Genomic DNA, 20,620 nt, shown 5'->3' on the forward strand with positions numbered 1-20,620 from the left:
TCTCCTCTTCAGTGAGTCCGGAATCGGGGGAGCTTGCCGTGATCCACAGTACTCTCGGTACCCGAGGAGGCCACTGTCGGTCACGTCAGCGCCACCCCAGTGTCTAGCTAGCCATTTCCAGCATGCCACCGCGCACGGACATTCCCAGAAAATGTGACCTGGGTTTCCTTTTCTTGGGTACACGCGCTTGTTTTCCTGCATGAATTGCTGTGTTGTCTCCCTTCAAAGAACAGGTTTAGCTGTCTGAGGGCCATTCTGTACTAGGTAGGGAGTTAGGGAATGATCATGGCTCCATAACTGCTTGGGTCGTTGTTGCTGAAGCCCACGTTGCCACTGGTCTTGTTTCGCCTGCGTCTCCAGTCTCTCTATGACCACGCCAATACCGCCTCGCAATTCTATCCGAAATCGTTCGAAGGCTTGTCGTTTGAGCCCCTTTGATACATGTTTGTTCTTGATTCTCTCCTCCACAGTCCAAGGGTACTGATGAAGGCTCGGATGTGCGTAAAATACTACGCCTTCAACTTGGGCCCACTTCTGTAAAGTCTGCGTAGTTTCTTCTGTGCAATTCTCCACTTCTATCTCCCAGTTGATACCGTTGGGTAGTTGCCTGCAATTGAGTTGCCAGCTCGCCGTGCCTTGTGAGGTTGCTGCGCCTGAGAGATGCCCCGTTGGCCCTAGTCGCCACGACACATTGCGTAGCCATTGCGGCGGGTGCCTTAATTTGAATGGTGGATCGAGCCGACCTTCTAGCCAATCTCTCGGAGATAGTAAGATAACTATAATCGCCCACTTGCACATGGTTCTGTGACGGTGCCGACGCCCTTCATTTGATTCCTGCGCGACGCTAAACGAAAAACGCCCCTCAGCTTCTTTTCGAGGTTCAAGTTGATCGAGAGTACCATCCCTTATCCGTGAAAATCTTCTCCCGCTTAACAGAAATCCAGATGGTGCTGTCAACCATGGGTTATCACTCCAACCAAAGGTCCCCCAAAATGTTTTAATGTGCTCCGGCCACGCTAGCCGCGAGGGCTCTACCTCATAATTCAGCTGAATCACGAACCTGTCATCAGCATCCCACCAACTAGTGCTCGCCTCTAGGATTGCTGCGTAATTGGTCTCCACTATTTCTTCTCGTTGCTTACTTCTTCGTCCGCTGGCTGGAGCCATTCACTGATGAGCTGCATTCCTGGCTCTACTCTCTGATTTTTTGCATTTGACGTTCTTGGCGAGACCGACTTGTTTGGGGCCTTGAGTACCCAGAACTTCCAGGCTTGCAGGTAAAGATCGGGTTTTTGAGTCAGCCATAGCAATTCATGTTTCGCTTGCTGTGTTTTCACCGCTAACGGGATAGACACCAAACCGATTCTTCCTGCCTTTCTTGGTAGAAACACTAACCCAGGGTTAATCTTGTGTTTTCCTCCACTCGTTTCCACGTGCGCTTGCCAAAGAAAATTTTTCTGAAGGCACTGAAGTTTTTTCTCCGCCCACTGTGGTAGTTGGAACGCTGCAGAAGTGAAAGTCACGGCTGGAAGCACCATCGCATTTAGTATTGCCACTCTGTCTTCTACCGAGGTAGCTACCCTGCACGCGGTGGCCAAACGTCTTTGTATTTTGCGAATTCGATCTGCCCAATTCACATCGCGCATCTCCGCAGTCCCTACTTGATACCCCAGATACCGGGTCGTCTCTCCATGTCTGAGAACTGGGATACCCAAAATCGTCTTTCTGTACTCGACGGCGGTGTTCAAACTTATAAACACGCGTTTCGCCGGCTGCACTCGGAGCCCCGAAAACTCACCAAACCGTCGGACTACCATGAGCACACGCGGCAGTTGCTTTGCCTTTTGCATAAAAACCGTCGAGTCGTCGACAAACGCAGAGAACAAGTGCTCTCGCCGCTCCTTGTCACCCGGCACTGCTACACCCGCAATTTGCGATTCTTGTGCCAGCGCTAGCCCAAGGATCTCAGCAGCTAAAATGAAAAGCAAAGGTCCAGCGGGCACCCCTGCCTGATACCAGATTCTATCGGGCTCTGATCCGATAGCTCTCCATTGACCATAAATCTAGCTGTTGTCCCAGCGTGTAGGTTCCGCATCACTTCCACAAATTCACTGCAAAAGCCGAACTTGCTTAATACTGCAAACATGAATTCACGGTCGAGCGTATCGTAGGCCTTCTTGAAGTCCAGCAGTAATATGCCGGCGCTGTCTTCTAAGTCTGCTAATGGGTCCGCCACCGCACGTTTTAAGTGAGCTAACATCATCATTACCGTCTTGTTCATATTCCTCCCATGTACAAAGCCTTGTTGCGAGTCTCCAATTAATCGCCCTAGAAACATTTGTAGTCTTGTTGCCAACACCTTAGCCACAATCTTGTAGCTGGTTTGCAATAGAGTTATCGGCCGGTAATCCATAGCGCTCGTCGAGTCACCCTTTTTCCTCAACGGAATTATCAGACCCCTAAAAAAAGTCTGAGGTGGGCGCTTGCCTCGAAGGATCGAATTTCCTACTCTCGTCAGGATCGGCGCCATTACGTCTTCCATATCCTTGTAAAAGTCGTTGTTCAGTCCATCTGGTCCTGCCGCTTTTTCTCTATTCAGCGCTCTGATAGCCTCCACGACTATGTGTTCGTCCATGTTAGTAGTAAGCGCTGCGTTGTCCTTGTCGGTAACTCGTCTCTCGGATGGTACCGTGGCGAACTCATCTAGTCTGCGTTTTAGATCATCTAACGGGACCGTACGGTGGCTCCGTCCTTGGATGTCATTCCACTCTTGAGCAAACTTGTCTGCTATGGTGGACCTGGGTGCGAACTCAGTCCCAGGAGATGGTAGTATGCTGCTAACCGTTTGGTCACGTTCCCACACAGACACCCGGCGAAACCTCCTTCGTACACTGGCATGCGACCGTTGTAGTGCGTGCCCTGTGTTGAGTTCCTTGCTTACTTTCGCCTCCTCAACGTTTGCTGCGATCAGACCTCGCCGCGTTGCAATGCCTGCTCGCTCTCTACGTTTCCTGGCCTTTGCTCTCCAGTATCGTCGCTGTTTCAGTATTTTGGATAATCGTTTTATCGTTTTCACGCATTGATGTACGACTTCGTCCCACTTGATGCTCCTTTCCTGGTCGGCACCCAAATCCTCAACCATTTCCGCTCGCAACTCGGTTTTCACTCGTTCCTGGTTGCTTCTTCGGATGGGGTATTTTACCCAGCGAGGTGCGGTTTTGTTGACCTTGTTAACGACGTCTCCGCGCCTCAAATGCATGATTAGTGTTTGCTGATCACTACTGACCGGCGGAAGTTGGACTTCTAACCATTGAAACCTTGGAACTAACTGCGCTGAAATGTACATTCGGTCAATTCGACTCGCTGCCGTCGTAGTCCAGTACGTGTAGTGGTGATGTGGAGCCACCTCTGCATCTTCCTCTGCTCCCCCTACCAGCACACGTGCATCCTGCCACAACCTCTCGTCGAGCAACTGTTCCAGCTCTCTGCTTTCAGGTTTAGTAGCACCTGTGTACCCTTTTCTATCTAGCTGAGGATCCAATACACAATTGAAATCCCCACCCATGATCACAGGTTTGTTTTGCGGCCATGGCCACTCCCGTAGATTTTTGAAGAAGCGCTCTCGCTCTTGATACTTGTTTGGGGCATAGATATTGACTACGATACAGCCTTGTACTTCTAATGCCATCACTCGCTTTGTCCATTTGTGTCGTTGCCATGGCTCAGACTGCTTTGCTACTGCCGGATCCAACAAGATTCCAACCCCTCCTGTCTTATTCGCGTGTTGACTCCAGTAGGACAGCTTATCTGCTGGTCGTCGCAGTCCCCACATTCGATTCCAATGCTGTCGCTGCTTTTTAGCATCCTCATCCGACGCAACATGGGTTTCCTGCAGTAACCAAACACTCGGTCTTGATCTACTTGGAGTCTGTTTCCATGCTGAATACCACTTTTTCCTTGTTTTGCTGGCGAACCCTCTCACATTCTGACTCGCGTACCGTATTCCATCATACGCTCTTCCCTCCTCGGTCTTTTTGGACGGATCATAGAATGCGCCATCCAAGATGGCTGCTCTCCCATATACATCCTCTGCTGCTCCTGGCCAGCGCTCCTCAGCTGGCTCGACAGGAAATACTACTTTGGATCTAATAGGATTGACTGTCATCGCCTTCAATCTGCGCTACAGCATTCACGAAAAAGTCGCTCACTTGAGCCCAGTTAACTTCCTGGTGAGAACCGCTGAGCGCTGTATGGTAGTCCGTATTTTTCTGCAACACTTTTAGGTGAAGCCTCACCTTAGCTGGTGTGCTAACATCGTCTGAGACCTCTATGCCTGTCAACGCACGTTCTTCTTCTGCATACATCTCCGCGCAGAGCAGATGAATTGCTCCCACTGTGCGGAGACTAGGGTCACACAAGTGCAATAGTTCATCTGCTCCGTACTTCAAGGACCGTAGCTTCTCCCAGTCGTCTTTGCTGTTCACCACTGCGGCCATGTCCTCTTCAGTGTCAGCTGCATTCCATCGACCACTCCACTTCTCGAGCCACCTTTTCGTTCCTTGCGTTCGTGATTTTGCCGCTAGTGACATCAGGCCGTCCACAATGCATTCACGTCGCCCCACGTGGACAGGGTCTCTGCATTCAGCAATTACAGCACTTCCTCTCTAAAGAGGAAATGGCGCAAAGCTTCTAACAAGGCCTCGGGGGCTTCAGTGGCTGCTTTGAACCACACATCACTCGAGCCGTCCGCTCGTGGAAAGCTCCCCGCCCTGGTAGGCCATGTCTGCTCAAATGCGTTCCACTGATCTACCCATGGAGGCCGATTGTCAGCCTCTATTTCTGCTCGTGCTGTTGCAACTCCTGTTTCTGGTTTTCCACGCTTATACGGCACCGCCGCGTTGTGAGTTCTTGTGGATTCTGCAGCGGAATCCCGTGGTGTACGTACGCTGAATAATGCTCTTTTGTATACTTCAAAACGATAGGCATCGGCATTTCATCCTCTATTGCCTTCTTCTTGGCCTCGACAAGCAGTTGGATGCACCCCCTTATCTCCAGTCTGTATTGCAGACCTTTGACGAAGGACTCTTTGGCTTTTGTCCTGGTTCCAAAGGTGTACTTCGTGCACTGCCATCCTTTCTGCCCCATTGCGTCCTTGCCTAAGACGAATATATCTCGCTGAAGTAGGTTCGCTGCTACCATGAGAGTCCCCAATTTTTCCGCGGCACCATCGCCAGTGTTGCTTCCACATTCGAAGGAGTGGATGCGTACTCATCTAGGTACTGCCCGAACAGCTTGAGTGAGTTTGGCCTTGACATAGTGGGCCATCCTCTGCCCACTTCGGTTAGCGCCTCTCGCCGTGCTTGGTGCGGGAATTGTTTTTCCAGGTTCGTTAGAGCCATTACGCGAATTCCTCTTTTCAGCGTCGCAACCATTTCTTCTAGATGCGTTGGATACGCATGAAGATCATCATCCACTAGTGCTTGCGCTAGAGCTGTTGCCTGACAGTTTCCATTCATCATGGTCTTCACTAGTCGGATGCCTGCACACTGCTCTACCTCCTCCCACGTGTCTGGTTCCGACGCCTTTGGTGATGGCTTGTGAAAGTCCAGACGAGCACTAGGCTCCGTTTTCACCTGCCCCCCTAAGGCCTCCAAAGCATCTCGTTCGCGTTTGAGCTCTGCCATCAAAATTCCTGGAGCTGCTATTTTTTCTTGTGATTCTACTTCACCGTTGTTGTGATCACGGCTCTGCTGCTTCTCATCCAGGCTACTTTTGCTTTCTTTCGTCTCCATTGGATCTTCATCATCCACGACAGGCTCCCCCCCATCCCTTGAAGCTGATGTCATTGTTTTGCTGGCATTTCTTGTCTGAATCACTACTTTTGGTACTCTCCTTGGCGGAATTCTGATCCTTGCTCCTGCCGATTCACTTACCCGGTACGTTGGTCCTTGTGAGTCTCGAACCCCATTTGCCATGGAAGCCTCACTCTCCTTCTTTTAATCACGTTTCTTCTGCTGCTGTCGCTGTAGTCGTGCTTCGGCATCTTGGCGGATGTCTTCCATGCTCGAGAACGGCTTAGCCAGATCCTCGAGCCCAGTGAGCTCCGCTTCTGTTACCGTTTTGGTGCCTTTTGCCATCTTCTCTTCCTCCTGCTCATTGCAGTGTAACATTCTATGACCTTGTCCTCCGCAGTTAAGACAGAGAAGTCTTAGCGGCGTTCTCGGATGTTGCACAATGAGATTGTGTCCGAACCAGTGGATGCGCACTATTCCTTCCAGGAATATTGGGCATCCTGCCAACTGAAATTGCAGTTGCCATACTGACGACAGATGAGCTTTCGGGTTGCACTGATCTAGCGGCTCCATCGAGAAATCCATCGGAATGTGCTTGCGTAAATACGCTTTTAGTTTCCCAATCTCGACAAACCTCGTCACATTGTGTAGGCGAATTTCGTACACGTTTGGACGCACTCCGGCGATTCCGTTCGAGCTGCGCTGATTCTCCCATGCGTTTCTCGAAGCCTTGGCATGCACATTTCGCAAGCCGTACACTTTTCCGCGGAAAGGAATGGGCACACTAGTCATTGACGCTGCTGTCGCCCTCGTGAAGAAATAAAAGTGAATTTCCTTCTTCACTCTGTTGTAGCTCACGGTTTTCAGGGCGTTTACGAAGTTGTACAGACTTTGAGTTGCCCCTGGTTCCGCTGCTCTTAAAATTGCTTCCACGATGGCCTTCGTGCTCTGCTGTGACGCATGGAGTTTATCACGCCCTCCCAACCGCAGCGGGAGTTCTCCTTCCACTTGAGCCTGAACTGTTCCATACTGTCGAAGACGCGTGTCTTCATCTAGCACATGCTTCACGAATGGTGGTAACTCTCGGCATGCAATATGCCCTTCAAGCATACCTTTAATGATCGTCCATTCATCCTCAACTGACCCTGACTTCCTTGCTCACTCCGTCGCAGGCACAGCGACTCGAGTCTTTTGATGTCGTCTTGGGCGGATTGAACATGAAGGGTTTGAATTCCACTCGATGCTGCCCCTGCGGTGTGTTCTCGTGCACTCTAAAACCCTTGACTACTTGAGACCACTTGTCTAGTACTGGTGCTGGGGTCCATCTGAACTGACTCGTGGTTTGGACGAGTATGTCCGACAGCATTCTGGGTTCCGCATACAATTTCTTGCAGATGATAGCTACTCTACGTTGCCAATCTGCATACTGCATCGGCTCCTTCTCCTGCGCGACAGCTATGAACTCCAGCAAATCTGTGACCTCTGCGTCGGTTAGGTTGGGGTATCGTTGTTTCTGCTGCGGCACAAGGTGCGATCGAATTGGCAGTCTGTCGTGCTCAATTTTGAACAGTGTTTTCACCGTGCTCTTCCATTCCACTAAGTAGGTCCCCTTAGGGTGCGCTTTCAGAGCTGAAACTAAAGCTGTCCAAATCTCTTCCGTCGGAATCCCAGTCTTACCCTCTTCTGGCTTGTCTTCTTCAGCAGATCCCGCTTGGCTGGCCTCCTCACCCGCTTCACCATGCTTGTTCTCCTGCGTGTCCCTCCTATCTTGACTCTGCTCGTCGTCCCCACTTGCAGAAGCAGCTTCATCGTCACTCTCACTTCTATATCGTGGCTCTTCATTTTTCTCGGCGTTCTCATACTCACCTTGTTCTGATGACGCACTTGTTTGCTGTTCCCGGCCATTGGGCTCTCCTTCTCTGGCGTTTTGACCGCTTTCTTCCGTTATTTCGCGTTCGAGGTGCCGTTCATGGTCATCAGCTGTCGTCTTCTCTTCTCGCTGCCCACCTCGGTCGTCCACCATCGATCTTGGACCTCCATCCTCGCCACTCCTTCCGGGGTCCGGATGGAGAGGCGGAGGCATTGCTCCTTGCCTCAGTTGACTTGGTTTCAGTATACTTCTCCAAGGTGAAACCCCTGCACTTGTGTCACTCTCGATCCCTCCAGCCTGTGCTCAGCTATTCGGGGCGTGCGCTAAAATCGCAAGTGCCTACACCGCCTTGGACAAGACCTACAGTGCGTGCGTGCAGCTATAATAACATGTAGCAGCCTCAACCGAACGACCGCTTGCTTCACCGATTTCTGAGAAACTCGGAAAACTCTTAAAATCGCACGCCGAAAATACTTGCGCACGAGTTTGGATTCCGGGTTTGCACTTCTCTGTATCGCTGGGGCTGTACGTGCTGGATTCAAAGGCAATGCAAGAGGCCTCTCACCTGTGAACGCAGGGAGCTCAGTGTGCGAGGAAAGGCTCCATTTGCCCCGGAAAGCCTGGCAAGAATCTCGTTGAATCCGCGCGAAGCCAATTTCCCAGCCCATGTGGTGGCACCGCGATCATGAGGAGTTGCTGAGCCCAGCACAGCGCTGTCGCCTGCATGTGTAGGTATGGCTTCGTTGTTGCCGCAGTGACGTCAGTCGAGGAGGTTTGGTTTTCGCTGTGTCGCAAGGCATACAAATTCCCATACTAGCTAACGGCTGTTTCGGTTTAGCAGACACCAGTTTCGAGACGAGCATGCAACCTTCCCTTCCTCGGACTCTGAGTCCGACACTCAGCATTCCAGCACCAGTGTGCCTGCCTGCATTCCATCCTCTGCAGTAGCCGGCATTGCCCATTCCTCAAAATCACTCGGCATTTCCCTTCAGTCGCCAACCATAGCTCTCCACACCTTGTCGCCATGCTTCGCCTCGGACGATCAGCAGCCTCGGAAGCCTCCAATTGCAGCGGCATGGTGGTCTCCGCCATCCGCAGCAGCCTGCAGCTGCAGCTAGAGCAGCGCGGCGTTCGGGCGCTGCAATGCGCCTACCAGACGCAGTCGCGTTGCAATCCGGAGCCGGGAGCGAAGCGCGGTCGGAATCCGCTCAGCCTGGCCGTCGTGGGAGCCGCGGCGCTCAGCGTCGGCCTGGAGCTGCAAATGGAGGGCGTCGCACACGCGCGCGCCGCCATCGAGCCGGCTGTGCCCCAGCCGAGACACAAGTGGCAGTTGTTTGACCAGATCGGCGCCGGCGCCTTCGGCATCGTGCGGCTCGGCATGCACGAGGACTCTGGCGAGGTGGCCGCCGTCAAGATCGTGCCCATGGAGAACCCCGATGACCGACGCTCGTACCCGTCGCTGGAGCGCGAGATCTCGGCCTTGAAGCTCGTGAAGGCGCTCGGAGGCCACAACAGCATCATCGATCTAAGGGACGTCTACGTGGAAGGCCGCAAGCTCTTCCTGGTCACGGAGTTGGCTCGCGGAGGCGAGCTCTTCGAGCAGATTGTGGCTTACGGATCGTTCCCGGAGGCCAAGGCGCGCGATGTGGCGCGTGAGATGGCGAGCGCTCTCTCGTTCCTGCACCGACATGGACTCGTGCACAAGGACATCAAGCCTGAGAACATCCTCTTGAGTGCGCGCGTTGTGGAGCACAACACCAGCGGCGTGTACCGCAAGGGCAACCGCCACGAGAGCACCAGTCTGGTCAAGCTCGCGGACTTTGGCAGCGCTGGGCCTGCAAGCACGGCCACCAACCTGGAGGACATCGGCACGACCGCCTACCTGCCGCCCGAGCTGCTGACGACCGGAGTCTGCACCAGCGCGTGCGATATGTGGGCCCTGGGCTGCGTGCTCTACATCATGCTGAGCGGCTCGCATCCGTTCGACCTGGACGGCATGTCACCCGACCACGTGGTGGAGCACCGCATCAAGGCCGAGCCGATCACCTTCGCCTTCAGCGCCTGGGACAACGTGTCGCCCGACGCCAAGGACCTCATCTCCAAGCTGCTGGCCAAGGACCCGGCACTGCGTCTCACGGCGGACCAGATGCTGCAGCACCCGTGGATGATCGCCAGCGCGGAAGCCTCTGCGGCCGCTGGCAGCCTGCGCGCACCGTCACCGCTGATGGCGGGCCAGCCGATCCCCATGAGCCCGGCCTAAAGGAACCCTCCCTCAACGTGCGCCCGTGTACTATGGAAAAACTACAACTACGTATTTAAAGCGGGGAACGCAATGAAGTTGTTCGCTGCTGCGAGGACTGAACGCCGCAGCGGCACAGCTTCGAGTTGTGTGTAAAAGTACTACTGACGAGTGAAAGACGATAGAAAACCAAGTTGATAGACGAGAGGAAAAGGAGATGCACGTGTGAATTCTCAATTAAAACACGCTTTTTGACACTATCGTCTAGACGAAGCTTCCTACAATTGCTACACGGGTGTAGAAGAATGCATGTATTTGATTGGAATGTATGGAGACAAACCAGGGCAAGAAGCAGATGGAGACGCGCTGCATAAAGCCCAACTATAACGTCTCACTGGAGTTCTCTATCGCATTATTTAAATGACCACCCCGCACACAACGCATCCAAGACGCTTCACGAGGTGGAGATACCAAATGCTATCGGCGTCAACACAAACACTATCCCTACTCTCGGCAAAACCTGAAATGAAGGGCTCCTCAGTGCCGTCGTTTCCAGACAGCTTTGGTACACTGTACCATCCAAACCTCCGCCAATGAATCACTGGCTTCTCGTCTTGACTTGGTGTTTGTATTTTGTCTCCAATCCTCCCCAACCGCATACCCATTCTGCCAGGGAGATACTTTGGTTGGCCATGCGTTCGTCTGGCGGCTTCCTCCGCCCCCATACATAATCGCCGAGCATTTTGACATTTCCCGGTTGAAAAAGAAGAGCAAGTATGGGTCGTGTTATCCGTGGTCAGCGTAAGGGTGCTGGCTCCATCTTCAAGTCGCACACGCACCTCCGTAAGGGCGCCGCCGGCTTCCGCGCCCTCGACTTCGTCGAGCGCACGGGCTACATCAAGGGTGTCGTCAAGGAGATCGTGCACGACTCGGGCCGTGGCGCCCCGCTCGCCAAGGTCACGTTCCGTGACCCGTACCGCTTCCAGCTCAAGCACGAGCTCATGATCGCGGCCGAGGGCATGTACACGGGCATGTTCGTGTACCAGGGCCCCAAGGCCTCGCTCACGGTCGGCAACACGCTGCCCCTGTCGAGCCTGCCCGAGGGTACCATCGTGTGCAACGTCGAGGCCAAGGTCGGCGACCGCGGTTCGTTCGCCCGCGCTTCGGGTGACTACGCTGTCATCGTGACCCACGACGAGGACAAGGGCAAGACCAAGCTGCGTCTGCCTTCGGGCTCCAAGAAGACCGTCCCTTCGGCGTAAGTTGCTGCTTCATTTCTGGATTTTTTTCCATCGACGCAATGATTCGGGGACTCTGAGGAGGGTCCCTGGGGCACGGCGGCGCTCGTCTCTGTTGCTACCCCTAGTGACAGAGTGAGTGCTCGCGCCGCATTGGGAGCTTTGTCTCCCCTTGCGTGTGTGTGTCTTTATCATTCTTCCCGCCTTGTGCGGTGAGTAAGTATCTCTTGGATGATGACTTGCGCGGAAGTGCGATGATTGGTTTTAGGGGTGCTGCTGATCATTGATCGTCGATAGTGGAGGGGGGATTGGTGGTGACAGGGTTACTGACTTGTGTGCTCGCTTATGGGAATTGATCTACAGGTGCCGTGCCATGATTGGTGTGGTCGCTGGCGGTGGCCGTACCGACAAGCCCATCCTCAAGGCCGGCCGTGCCTTCCACAAGTACCGCGTCAAGCGTAACGAGTGGCCCAAGGTGCGTGGTGTTGCCATGAACCCCGTGGAGCACCCCCACGGTGGTGGTAACCACCAGCACATTGGTCACCCGTCGACCGTGCGTCGCGATGCCCCTGCCGGTAAGAAGGTCGGTCTCATTGCCGCCCGCCGCACGGGCCGTCTTCGCGGTATCAAGAAGGTGGAGAAGGACAACTAAGTTGTCTAGCTCTAGCTTAATCCGCAGCCTCTCGGCTGCACAACGGGAATGCCATAATGAAATGCTTTTCAACCAAAACACCTTTGTCTTCTTCTCATTTCTTGTATCTACCCATACATGAGTCTCTCAGCACGACGTCGTTCCTTTGCCTCTCGTTTCTCTCGTTCACGTCGCAACTCTTGCAGAATAGCCTCTTTCTTGCTGGTCTTTCGCGAGTTCTTCTTCTCCTTGTGGTGTTTGCGGCGCTTCTTTGAGCGTTTATCCCCTTCATCTTCGCTGCTGCTGTGTCCACGACGGCCTTTGCGTTCAGGAGACGTCGACGAGCGATTGTACCTGGCCGAATACTTCCTGCGGTCACTACCAGCAGGTCCTTCTTCATCAACACCGCGTCTTCCTCTCTTCTCGTCCGAGCGTCGAGAAGTATCAAACAGCGGACGCCCCTCCTTCGGCCGCATGTGCTGCAATGGATCGGCGCCTTCCAGCTCCCTACAACCACAGCAACAACAGTCAGCTAACAGCTCCATGCTTTTCTTGTATCAATCTGCACTGCGCACCTCTTGCGCTTGCGCTCCTGCCTGGCAGTCGGTTCGTTCTTCTCCGCGTCTTCAGCCTGAGCATACCACGGCAGCTTGCCATGTCGGCCCAAAGTGTCGTCCATCTTCTCCTCCCTCTTGCCCCCGCTCTTTGCTTTAGCTGCCAGCGCCTCCTCCGCCTTGAAGAAGTTGATATGCTGCTCTTCTGCTCGACCGCCGCCCGTTGAGACGAGCTTCTCCGCGCGTCGCTCCTGCTCCAGCCGCCGCTCCTTCGCGTCCCGATCCCGCTGCTGTTCCTCGTGCTCGCGCTCGTCGCGCAGCACGTGCTCGATGTTGTCGCGGCGCCACACATGCCACTTCTTGTGCGGCAGGATGCGCAGCCCGCCGCCCCCCATGCTGCCTCTTCGACTGATTGGTTGGCTTTGTTGGGGAAAATGAATGTGTATCTAATGAAGGCGCTTATGGACGAGAATTTACCGAGGACTTCCTCAAAGCAAGCCGAGTAAGAACTACGGTATCGTAGCCCACTGCAACGCAAGGGAGGCCTCCATCTCCTCTTCCAGCCAAAAGCTCGTCATTGACACGCATGGTCTCCAGGTGACTTGAGGTTTGTATGGGTACCAACTTGAAGCTGGTCACGGTACACTTTCGCCAATCATGACCCCGACCAGCTCGCTCATTTCAGATTTTGCGCCCAAGCCCAAGGACTCGAGCCAAGCCAAGCGATGCCCAAGGCCAAGCAGCTCGTCAAGGACGGCCACAGCGTGGTGGCCGACATGGTGGAGGGCATGGCCCTCGCGCACCCGCACCTGGTGCTGGAGCGCAGCGAGCGCGTGCTGCTGCACCGCGACTACGCGGCCATCCGCGAGCGCCAGGTGACGCTCATCTCGGGCGGCGGCAGCGGCCACGAGCCCGCGCACGCCGGCTACATCGGCGAGGGCATGCTCACGGGTGTGGTCTGCGGCGGCGTGTTCGCCTCGCCGTCCACGCAGCAGGTGCTGACGGCCATCCGCCTGGCCGCGGGGCCGCTCGGCTGCCTCGTGGTGGTCAAGAACTACACGGGCGACCGCATCAACTTCGGCCTGGCCGTGGAGCAGGCCAAGGCCGAGGGCCTCAAGTGCGACATGGTGGTGGTGGGCGAGGACGTGGCCGTGGTGAACGCCAACGCCGGGCGGCGCGGCCTCAGCGGCACGGTCTTCGTGCACAAGCTGGCGGGCGCAGCGGCCAAAGCCGGCAAGGATCTCGCAGCTCTGGTCAAGATGGTGAACGGCCTAACGGGCGAGAGCAAGCTCGGCACTATGGGCGTGGCCATCAAGCCCTGCACGCTGCCGGGCCAGGAGGACAGTTCCAGGGAGTGGGGGGACAACGAGATGGAGGTGGGGCTGGGCATCCACGGCGAGCCCGGAGTGAGCAAGTGCGAGCAGCAGGACGTGCCCGCGCTGTGCAACATGCTGGTGGAGAAGATCACGACGGACTCGACGAGTGTGGGGCTGGCGCTGAAGGAGAGAAGCAGGTGCGTGCTCATGGTCAACAACTTGGGGGCCACAACGGGCATGGAGCTCTACGTGGTGGCCAAGCACGCGGTGCAGGCTCTCCGCGCCAAGGGCGTTGAGCCCGAGCGCGTGCTGGTGGGCTCGTTCATGACGGCGCTGGACATGGCGGGCTTCTCGCTGTCGCTGTGGAACTCGAACGGCGACGCGGACATGCTGGCGCTCTTCGACGCCCCCACTTCGGCTCCTGCGTGGACGTACTCGCCCTTCGACCTCGCGCAGTCGTCGATTTCTGGACCGTTCATCAAGGCTGAAGCCCCCGTCCAGACCACGAAGACTTTCGAGCGCCCGGCCGAGCTCTCCAACAGCGGACGTCTGCTTGAGAAGTGCATTCTGGCCGTGTGTGATACTCTGATCAAGAACGAGCCCCAACTGACCAACTGGGACACCAAGGTGGGCGACGGCGACTGCGGCACCACGTTCAAGAACGCAGCGGAGGCGATCCTTGCCGACCTGAAGGCTCACTACCCGCTGAACGATGCTACGCAGACACTGCGTGCACTTGCTGACTCTGTCGGTCGCAGCGCGGGTGGTACCTCTGGAGTGCTCTACGTCATCTTCTTGACGGCTGGCTCGCTCCACCTAGAGAGCTGCAAGGAAGTCGACACTGCCGCATGGGTTGGAGCTTTCCAAGCGGGTATCGCAGCGGTTCAGAAGTACGGAGGAGCTAAGGAGGGCTCGCGCACCATGGTGGATGCACTTGTGTCGTCGCTTCGTGCGCTTGACAGCCCGACCTCGAAGAATGGCGCTGAATTGGCCTCGGCTGCTGCTAAGGCGGCTCAGGACGGTGCTGAGGCCACGGCTCAAATCTCCACCAAGCAAGCTTTTGGCCGTGCCGGATACGTTGGCGAGGAGTTCGGTGCGGGCATCCCCGACCCTGGTGCCAAGGCCGCTGCATTCTGGATCCAGGCCGTCGCGGACGCGGTGAACTCGAGCTGATGCGATTCAGCCGGAGATATAGTAGGAAAGCGTACGTGGCGAGACTTTCAAACTTGTATGAGATCGTGTCGTGAGCAATAATGAAGCTGTTTGGCATGTTGAAGTTGTCAATGACCACAAAGTATCTTTTGCGCCTGATCCCTGACAGGCGTCGACTCGGACACCAAGATTTCGACAACAAAAGACACCAAGCGGACTCAAAGCAATGAGACCACGCTGGCATCCTCCACAGCTCCTGCTGTTCGTTGTGGTATCTGCTTTGAGCGCTGCGCTTGCGGTGGGCGAAGCGTGTTGTGCTGAATGCCTCGAGCAGACCGACCCTCTACACACAGTCATCACGTACGACCCGCTCGTGTTTGACCAGTGCAGTGCAGCCACAGGCATTTGCTGTTACGGCTGCTCCTTCACACACGGCACTCTGGAGTATCAAGATGGAGTAACCTTCGACAGCAATGGGTCGGCCCAGGTCTCGGCTGGTCAGGCCTTCAGCTTCGGCATTAACGGTGTATCTCGTGTCACCTACGATTTCATGAAGACCAACCAGGTTCAAACGAGTTTCGTCACGAACACAAGCACCGAGGCGAGCTCCAGTGGGAATGTGTTCACTGTTTGCGTTGATGACCCTGGGACGGTCGTCTTACGTGGCTGGGGCGCAGATTCGTGCACTCAAGTGACGGAGGAGTACAAGTTTACCGTCGTTGAAGGCAACGACACCGGAACGTGCGACTCCAGGGGGTCCATCATCTTGGTAGGCTCCGCCTCGTCAGCACACAATGAACCGGTGGATGCTACCGGTCGAGATACCACGAGCTCGTTGTACTCGGACCACAACGACTTTGCGAACTGCAATCCTACACGAGGCACGGTGGTGACGCAGGAGGATGGATCCAAGGTCTGCAAGTGTACGGGTGACTGGCGCAACCCACCAACTTGTGACGAGTTCTCGTACGTCAAAGTGATCATCACCATTCTTGGAGCAGTGGCGACGGTGGTAAGTACAGCGTTTGGAACTGAAATATCGGAGCGAATTGCTGAGCTTTCTTGTGTAGATTTCGATCTTGATCTCCGTGCGGGCGTACATCAAGAGCCGCAAGAGCAAGAAGGCGAACAATGATACAAACAAAGACGCCCAGGAGGACAGCAACGACGACGATGGCGACGACATCCTCTCAGTCGAAGTGATCCACATTGGTAGCAAGCCCCCACCTGGAACACCAGGCAAGCCTTCTCTTGCCATTCCTGGATCTCTCGCTCGTTCCTCTTTCATCGCTAGTGAGCAACCACCAACTGCAACGAAGGAGACGACACTTTGAAGTCCACTTGGAAGTAGTAGGGATAAATACAAGTTCCTCTTATACGACGTAAAATGTGAAATGAGGACGAAAAATACAGCCATGAATACAGACTGTGACTATCTAGTTCAAGCTCGCTAACAGCCTTCGCCGCCAGCAACATTGAGACACGAGGTGCGCTCGAAGGACGACAGAGTCGTCGTGAGCAACGCCCAGAAAACCATGAACGAGGCGCACACGGCCGCTGCAATGGCAATGATCGAGCCTTTCCTGCCAGTAAAGCGTGAAAGCTTTAAAATTCGAGCAGCCTCGGCTTGGTCCGGGAGCAATGTCAGCAGTGCAAGGTGCAGCACTCGGATAACCACCGCAACCAGGAAGCAGTACATGGCCTGAGCGCGAGCGTGACTCGAATCCGACTGGTACTCCGAGTCGTAGACGTCGAAATGCTCCCCAATGGCTTGCGATAGCGAAATGGAGAACGGAACGGCCAGATTCCCCATGGTTACCAGCAAACTGAACGACGTGCACTCGAGTCCCGGTTCAGCGACTGCCACAGCTGCGAGCAGCGCCACGAAATACGCCAGCGCCTCAAAAGTGACAGTAATCTGCTCCACCAGCAGTGTGAGAGCAGCAACACGAAGCAAGTTGAACACCACAAAGAGAGCCACAACGAGAGTGAGAGCGGCCGAAACCACCACTGAGCCAGCCACTGTCTGTCGCCATCCAAGCTTTTGCAAGATGTGCATCGTAGGCCCGTGACCGATTGCCAGCGCTGCTCCTGCGTACACTGCAGCGTTCAAACTGGAGAAAATGTTGGTCGTCAAAGCCCCGGCTGGAGCCCAGTACTCGTAAATCGCCTTGGCCGACGTGGCATAATATGTGAAGCAGAGCCTTGAAAGGAAAATGTAGCACATCAGCTGGAGAATTGCTCGCTGATGGAACAACTTGCGGGCGGTGATTTTCCATTCGCGCGGCGTCAGAATGTGGACGTTGTATCCAGCGGGATTCTCGTCCTCCAGTAAACAGAACCACGTGGCTGCCAATGTCCCGGCCGACACCAGCACAGCGATCACCACCATCCCATTAATCGTAGCTCCCCACGCGAAACTTCCCCCGTACCAGTCACTATTGCACATGAACGCCACGAAGAACGTCACAATGAACTGCGAAAGATATCGTGCCGCAAAGAGTGTCGTGACGACATAAGTCGGTCCTGAAGCTCGCGGCATTGGCAACGGGTTGGTATCTCCATCCAGCTCGCACTGTTGGTGGTGAAAATGCATCTGCTGCTGCTCGCTGGCTTGATGCAGCTGTGCAAACTCAACCAGCATGCCATCGCTCGCAGTGTCCGCCAAAACATATCCAAAGGTGGCAATCACGAACATCGCCACGTATTTGTTCCCAGCCTCCGCTGCACTGCTATTCGTCACAGCTCCGTCCGTCAAGTAGGGCGTCTCCACAGGAAGCACAGCTAATATAAACGAAAAGAAGAAGCATATTCCCCACCCGATCAACATGTACGCTCGCCTCCTCGACCCTTTGATGGGGACACCGTCCGACAGCATCGCCATGAAGACCTTGAGCAGCCACGGTAGAGCAAGCCACCGCTCCGCCGAGTACGCCAGGTAGTCGTCCATATTCAGGTACACGTTCAAGTACGGGTACATGAGGGACTGGAAGAGCCCGTGCACTGCACCGACCGCGACGTAGTTGACGAATAGTCCGATGTTTTCCCGTGCGAAGAGATCCAGAGCTGCTGCAGCCCGCCCCGACGGGAGCTGCTTGCCCACGACCATCAACGAGTCGGTGAAGTTGACAGAAGCAGTGTCGGACTCGGTGCTGGGGCGGTAGGGAAGCACTGCGGCTTCGTATTTGGCGCCGTCGTCACTGTGAGACGCCGAGGCCGTCTCCAGCATGGAGAAGTTCTGGCGCCGGTCCTGCGGAGAGATGTCGTAGCTGTTGAGCTCATTCTGGAGCTGCTGCTCGGGTGAGATCACGTATCCGACGTCGCCTTCGGTCGTACCCATGGCCTCGATCAGAGGAGGGAGGCCGAGCGGGTGTGACGATGACTAGCTTTGGAGATCAGCAATGAGTTGTGGTGGTGCCTTTTACGTCTGACTCGATTTCGGTGGGTCCGTTGCATATTTTAATCAAGAGATACGAGTTCAGCAGGTGACTTGAATAGAGGGCGGAAAAGGCATGGCTCCTGGGCTCTTGGGCGAACCCAAAAAGTCGCGAGCTTGGGCTCCTGGGCTCTTGAGTTCAATAGGTTAAGTGAAAGGAGCCCTCCAGAACTGTGAGCCCTCGTTAAGGGCTCCCCCTCACCTGTGTTAAATATCTCGCTGATGATTGGCCGTCAGTGAAGTATCTCCAGGTTCTAACCTGAAAAGGCATAGGAAAGAGGGCTTCTCCTTGAAGGGAAGGAAGGACTATCGGCGACGCTGGGATGGCCTCGGAGCGGCTGTACACATATGAGCGGCGCGAGATCTTCTAGTGTGGCGATCTTTGAGCTCGATCTTCTAGCGTGGCGCATCGATCACGCGAAGTTACTCGCCTTAAGTCTAGGTAAAATTGGCCAATCATATATTACTATAAGAGCCCGTCATAGATTTGAAGCTAAATTTGGGGAGCCCTGGAGGGGAGCCAATGGGGAGCTCCTTGATCTCGTACTTACCATGAGGGAGCCCATTTTGTGCGACTTTTGGCGCTCGTTTTAGGGGGAGCCCACTTTTGAAGTAGACGGGCTCGGGCTCGTAGAAGGTGTGGTGTACTCTGTATTGACCACCTTCATCCTCATTGTGGCGGCGGCACCCACCCTCCGCACACCAAGTGCTGCTTTTCGTCGACAGTTGGTGAAATTGTTGACCTTATAGCGCAGCTGATGGATAGAGTTCCCCCCGAGCACCTCGAGATATAGTAACGCTACCGGTGCTTGTATAGAGCTCTCACAGATTCTACACAGGTGGCAAAGCATGGAGGGGAAGCTCGTTTACGGTGTTTGTATACCATCTCCAATGGATTTCGTCTGTTTGGCGGTAGACGTTGGTCCGGACCTACTTCGTAATCGGGATGCCATTCCACAATTGGACTGACAGCCCCCAGGTCCGAGTCTTCGCAGGAGAATGATGCGTCTACCGTTCATCCTGCTAATGACCACTGCCGCTGCTTTCATGACTACTGCCGACGCTATAACATCGACGTTGAACCAAGGTGATAGTGCTGAAGGTGTTGGCAGGCGATTCCTGCGGACTTTCAACGACGAAGACGCTGATACCAAGACAGAAGCAAGGTCACTCAAGAAGGAGGCATCTAAAGATTTCGGGCCTTTCGTCGTTAGCTCATGGAACATCGACCCGACACACTAAGTTATTGCTTCACGACAACAGTACAATACGCGAATACAACACGCTTCTAACCGATTCGACGTTGGCATTGAGAGATAATTACGTGGTTAGCCCTGACACAAACTCTCGTTTAGTAAATGGTCTTGTCGTAGCTGCAGGTCTTGAGGATGTCGCTGCCGATGTCTGCGGGCAGCTCGTAGACGCACTCGGTTGCGACGGAGGCAGCGACGTTGCAGCTGTTGCCCACGTACGAGTTGGTCTTCTTGGTGATGACATTGGAAGTTGACGAGGACTGGGTGCGCATGGTGATCTTGTAGTTGCCGTAGCTGGCCTTCCGAGCCATGCACGTGTACGGGGTGAAGTCGTTGACGTTGTCGGTGCTTTTGCCCGCAGCTGCAGCGGCAGCGGTCAGCGGATACCGACCAACGGCGAGCACGTAGGTACCAGAGCTCAGTCGCTGGATCAGGTACGAGTCTTCAGCCGTAACGGAGCCGTCTGTGGTTCCTCGGCTGTAGTACGCGGCGTTGTCGTCGCCAGCATCGTCGTTACTCGCCACAAGCGAGAGCGAGCCGTCCGTGAGCTTCTTGAACAGGAAGATGTGCGGGTCGATGAAGGCCGAGTCGCAGTCCGAGTTGACGTCCGAGAACGTCGCGTTGTCTGCCGTCTCCATGGACAGCAAGTTGATCTCCACGATGGCTGTGGACGGCTTGATAGTCAACGTGTACTGGTCCACCGTCACGTAGCTCGACTTGCGGAAGATCGTGCCGCTCACAACCTCCGTTACGACCGGAAGAGCAGCGTCAACCGAGCCGATACACCACGAGGCAGCTTGCAGCAACAACGCCGCAGCACCCATCGAACTGAAAACACCACGCATATTGTCTGTTGGTCTGGCACTGAGGGAAGAATCAAAGTGAGAGCAAGGAGACTACCTTTGCACCACACGCGACGATGCCTCCGACGAAACCTGGAAGAACGTTCATGCCTACATTAAGCCACTTAGTCCCATCAAAACAGCCACAAAGAATCGTATTCTCCACAGCATCGCAGTCGTACTCTTCAACCACAGAAACCACCAACACGGGACATCACGAATCTAAAAAACAGTCAAAAGCATGTGCATTCTCAAGTAAAAAAAAGTCTATAAACCTGCTCGCTCCACCTTCCCATC

At 54.8% G+C, this 20,620-nt stretch overlaps 12 protein-coding genes across 12 annotated transcripts; 4 read left to right on the plus strand and 8 right to left on the minus strand.

Moving 5' to 3' along the window:
• Positions 1-570: 570 nt before the first annotated feature.
• On the minus strand, positions 571-993 carry PHYSODRAFT_414026 (hypothetical protein; the record flags this gene model as incomplete). Its single annotated transcript, XM_009536254.1, has 1 exon — positions 571-993. A coding segment is annotated over one exon (423 nt), but the record flags the coding sequence as incomplete, so codon positions are not given.
• A 3,152-nt stretch (positions 994-4,145) lies between these two features.
• PHYSODRAFT_522005 (hypothetical protein) lies at positions 4,146-4,616 on the minus strand (the record flags this gene model as incomplete). Its single annotated transcript, XM_009536255.1, has 1 exon — positions 4,146-4,616. A coding segment is annotated over one exon (471 nt), but the record flags the coding sequence as incomplete, so codon positions are not given.
• Positions 4,617-5,198: 582 nt separating this feature from the next.
• PHYSODRAFT_432150 (hypothetical protein) lies at positions 5,199-5,564 on the minus strand (the record flags this gene model as incomplete). The annotated part of the gene is made up of 1 exon (XM_009536256.1): positions 5,199-5,564. A coding segment is annotated over one exon (366 nt), but the record flags the coding sequence as incomplete, so codon positions are not given.
• A 432-nt stretch (positions 5,565-5,996) lies between these two features.
• On the minus strand, positions 5,997-6,929 carry PHYSODRAFT_523209 (hypothetical protein; the record flags this gene model as incomplete). The annotated part of the gene is made up of 1 exon (XM_009536257.1): positions 5,997-6,929. A coding segment is annotated over one exon (933 nt), but the record flags the coding sequence as incomplete, so codon positions are not given.
• Positions 6,928-7,875, minus strand: PHYSODRAFT_305131 (hypothetical protein; the record flags this gene model as incomplete). The annotated part of the gene is made up of 1 exon (XM_009536258.1): positions 6,928-7,875. One exon carries the CDS (start codon positions 7,873-7,875, stop codon positions 6,928-6,930), a length of 948 nt encoding a protein of 315 aa, XP_009534553.1.
• Positions 7,876-9,592: 1,717 nt separating this feature from the next.
• On the plus strand, positions 9,593-10,043 carry PHYSODRAFT_355810 (hypothetical protein; the record flags this gene model as incomplete). The annotated part of the gene is made up of 1 exon (XM_009536259.1): positions 9,593-10,043. The coding sequence occupies one exon, from the start codon at positions 9,593-9,595 to the stop codon at positions 9,920-9,922; it is 330 nt and encodes a 109-aa protein (XP_009534554.1). The 3' UTR covers positions 9,923-10,043.
• Positions 10,044-10,677: 634 nt separating this feature from the next.
• Positions 10,678-11,791, plus strand: PHYSODRAFT_338451 (hypothetical protein; the record flags this gene model as incomplete). Its single annotated transcript, XM_009536260.1, has 2 exons — positions 10,678-11,159; positions 11,503-11,791. 2 exons carry the CDS (start codon positions 10,678-10,680, stop codon positions 11,789-11,791), a joined length of 771 nt encoding a protein of 256 aa, XP_009534555.1.
• A 107-nt stretch (positions 11,792-11,898) lies between these two features.
• Positions 11,899-12,719, minus strand: PHYSODRAFT_338452 (hypothetical protein; the record flags this gene model as incomplete). The annotated part of the gene is made up of 2 exons (XM_009536261.1): positions 11,899-12,277; positions 12,346-12,719. 2 exons carry the CDS (start codon positions 12,717-12,719, stop codon positions 11,899-11,901), a joined length of 753 nt encoding a protein of 250 aa, XP_009534556.1.
• Positions 12,720-13,049: 330 nt separating this feature from the next.
• On the plus strand, positions 13,050-14,813 carry PHYSODRAFT_258915 (hypothetical protein; the record flags this gene model as incomplete). Its single annotated transcript, XM_009536262.1, has 1 exon — positions 13,050-14,813. One exon carries the CDS (start codon positions 13,050-13,052, stop codon positions 14,811-14,813), a length of 1,764 nt encoding a protein of 587 aa, XP_009534557.1.
• Positions 14,814-15,102: 289 nt separating this feature from the next.
• PHYSODRAFT_412693 (hypothetical protein) lies at positions 15,103-15,916 on the plus strand (the record flags this gene model as incomplete). Its single annotated transcript, XM_009536263.1, has 2 exons — positions 15,103-15,804; positions 15,863-15,916. Coding segments are annotated over 2 exons (756 nt in total), but the record flags the coding sequence as incomplete, so codon positions are not given.
• Positions 15,917-16,607: 691 nt separating this feature from the next.
• PHYSODRAFT_258978 (hypothetical protein) lies at positions 16,608-18,132 on the minus strand (the record flags this gene model as incomplete). The annotated part of the gene is made up of 3 exons (XM_009536264.1): positions 16,608-16,618; positions 16,743-17,367; positions 17,431-18,132. 3 exons carry the CDS (start codon positions 18,130-18,132, stop codon positions 16,608-16,610), a joined length of 1,338 nt encoding a protein of 445 aa, XP_009534559.1.
• A 1,447-nt stretch (positions 18,133-19,579) lies between these two features.
• Positions 19,580-20,326, minus strand: PHYSODRAFT_258920 (hypothetical protein; the record flags this gene model as incomplete). The annotated part of the gene is made up of 1 exon (XM_009536265.1): positions 19,580-20,326. The coding sequence occupies one exon, from the start codon at positions 20,324-20,326 to the stop codon at positions 19,580-19,582; it is 747 nt and encodes a 248-aa protein (XP_009534560.1).
• Positions 20,327-20,620: the final 294 nt, after the last annotated feature.

Source organism: Phytophthora sojae (assembly GCF_000149755.1).
Source record: "Phytophthora sojae unplaced genomic scaffold PHYSOscaffold_9, whole genome shotgun sequence".
NCBI lineage: Eukaryota > Oomycota > Peronosporomycetes > Peronosporales > Peronosporaceae > Phytophthora > Phytophthora sojae.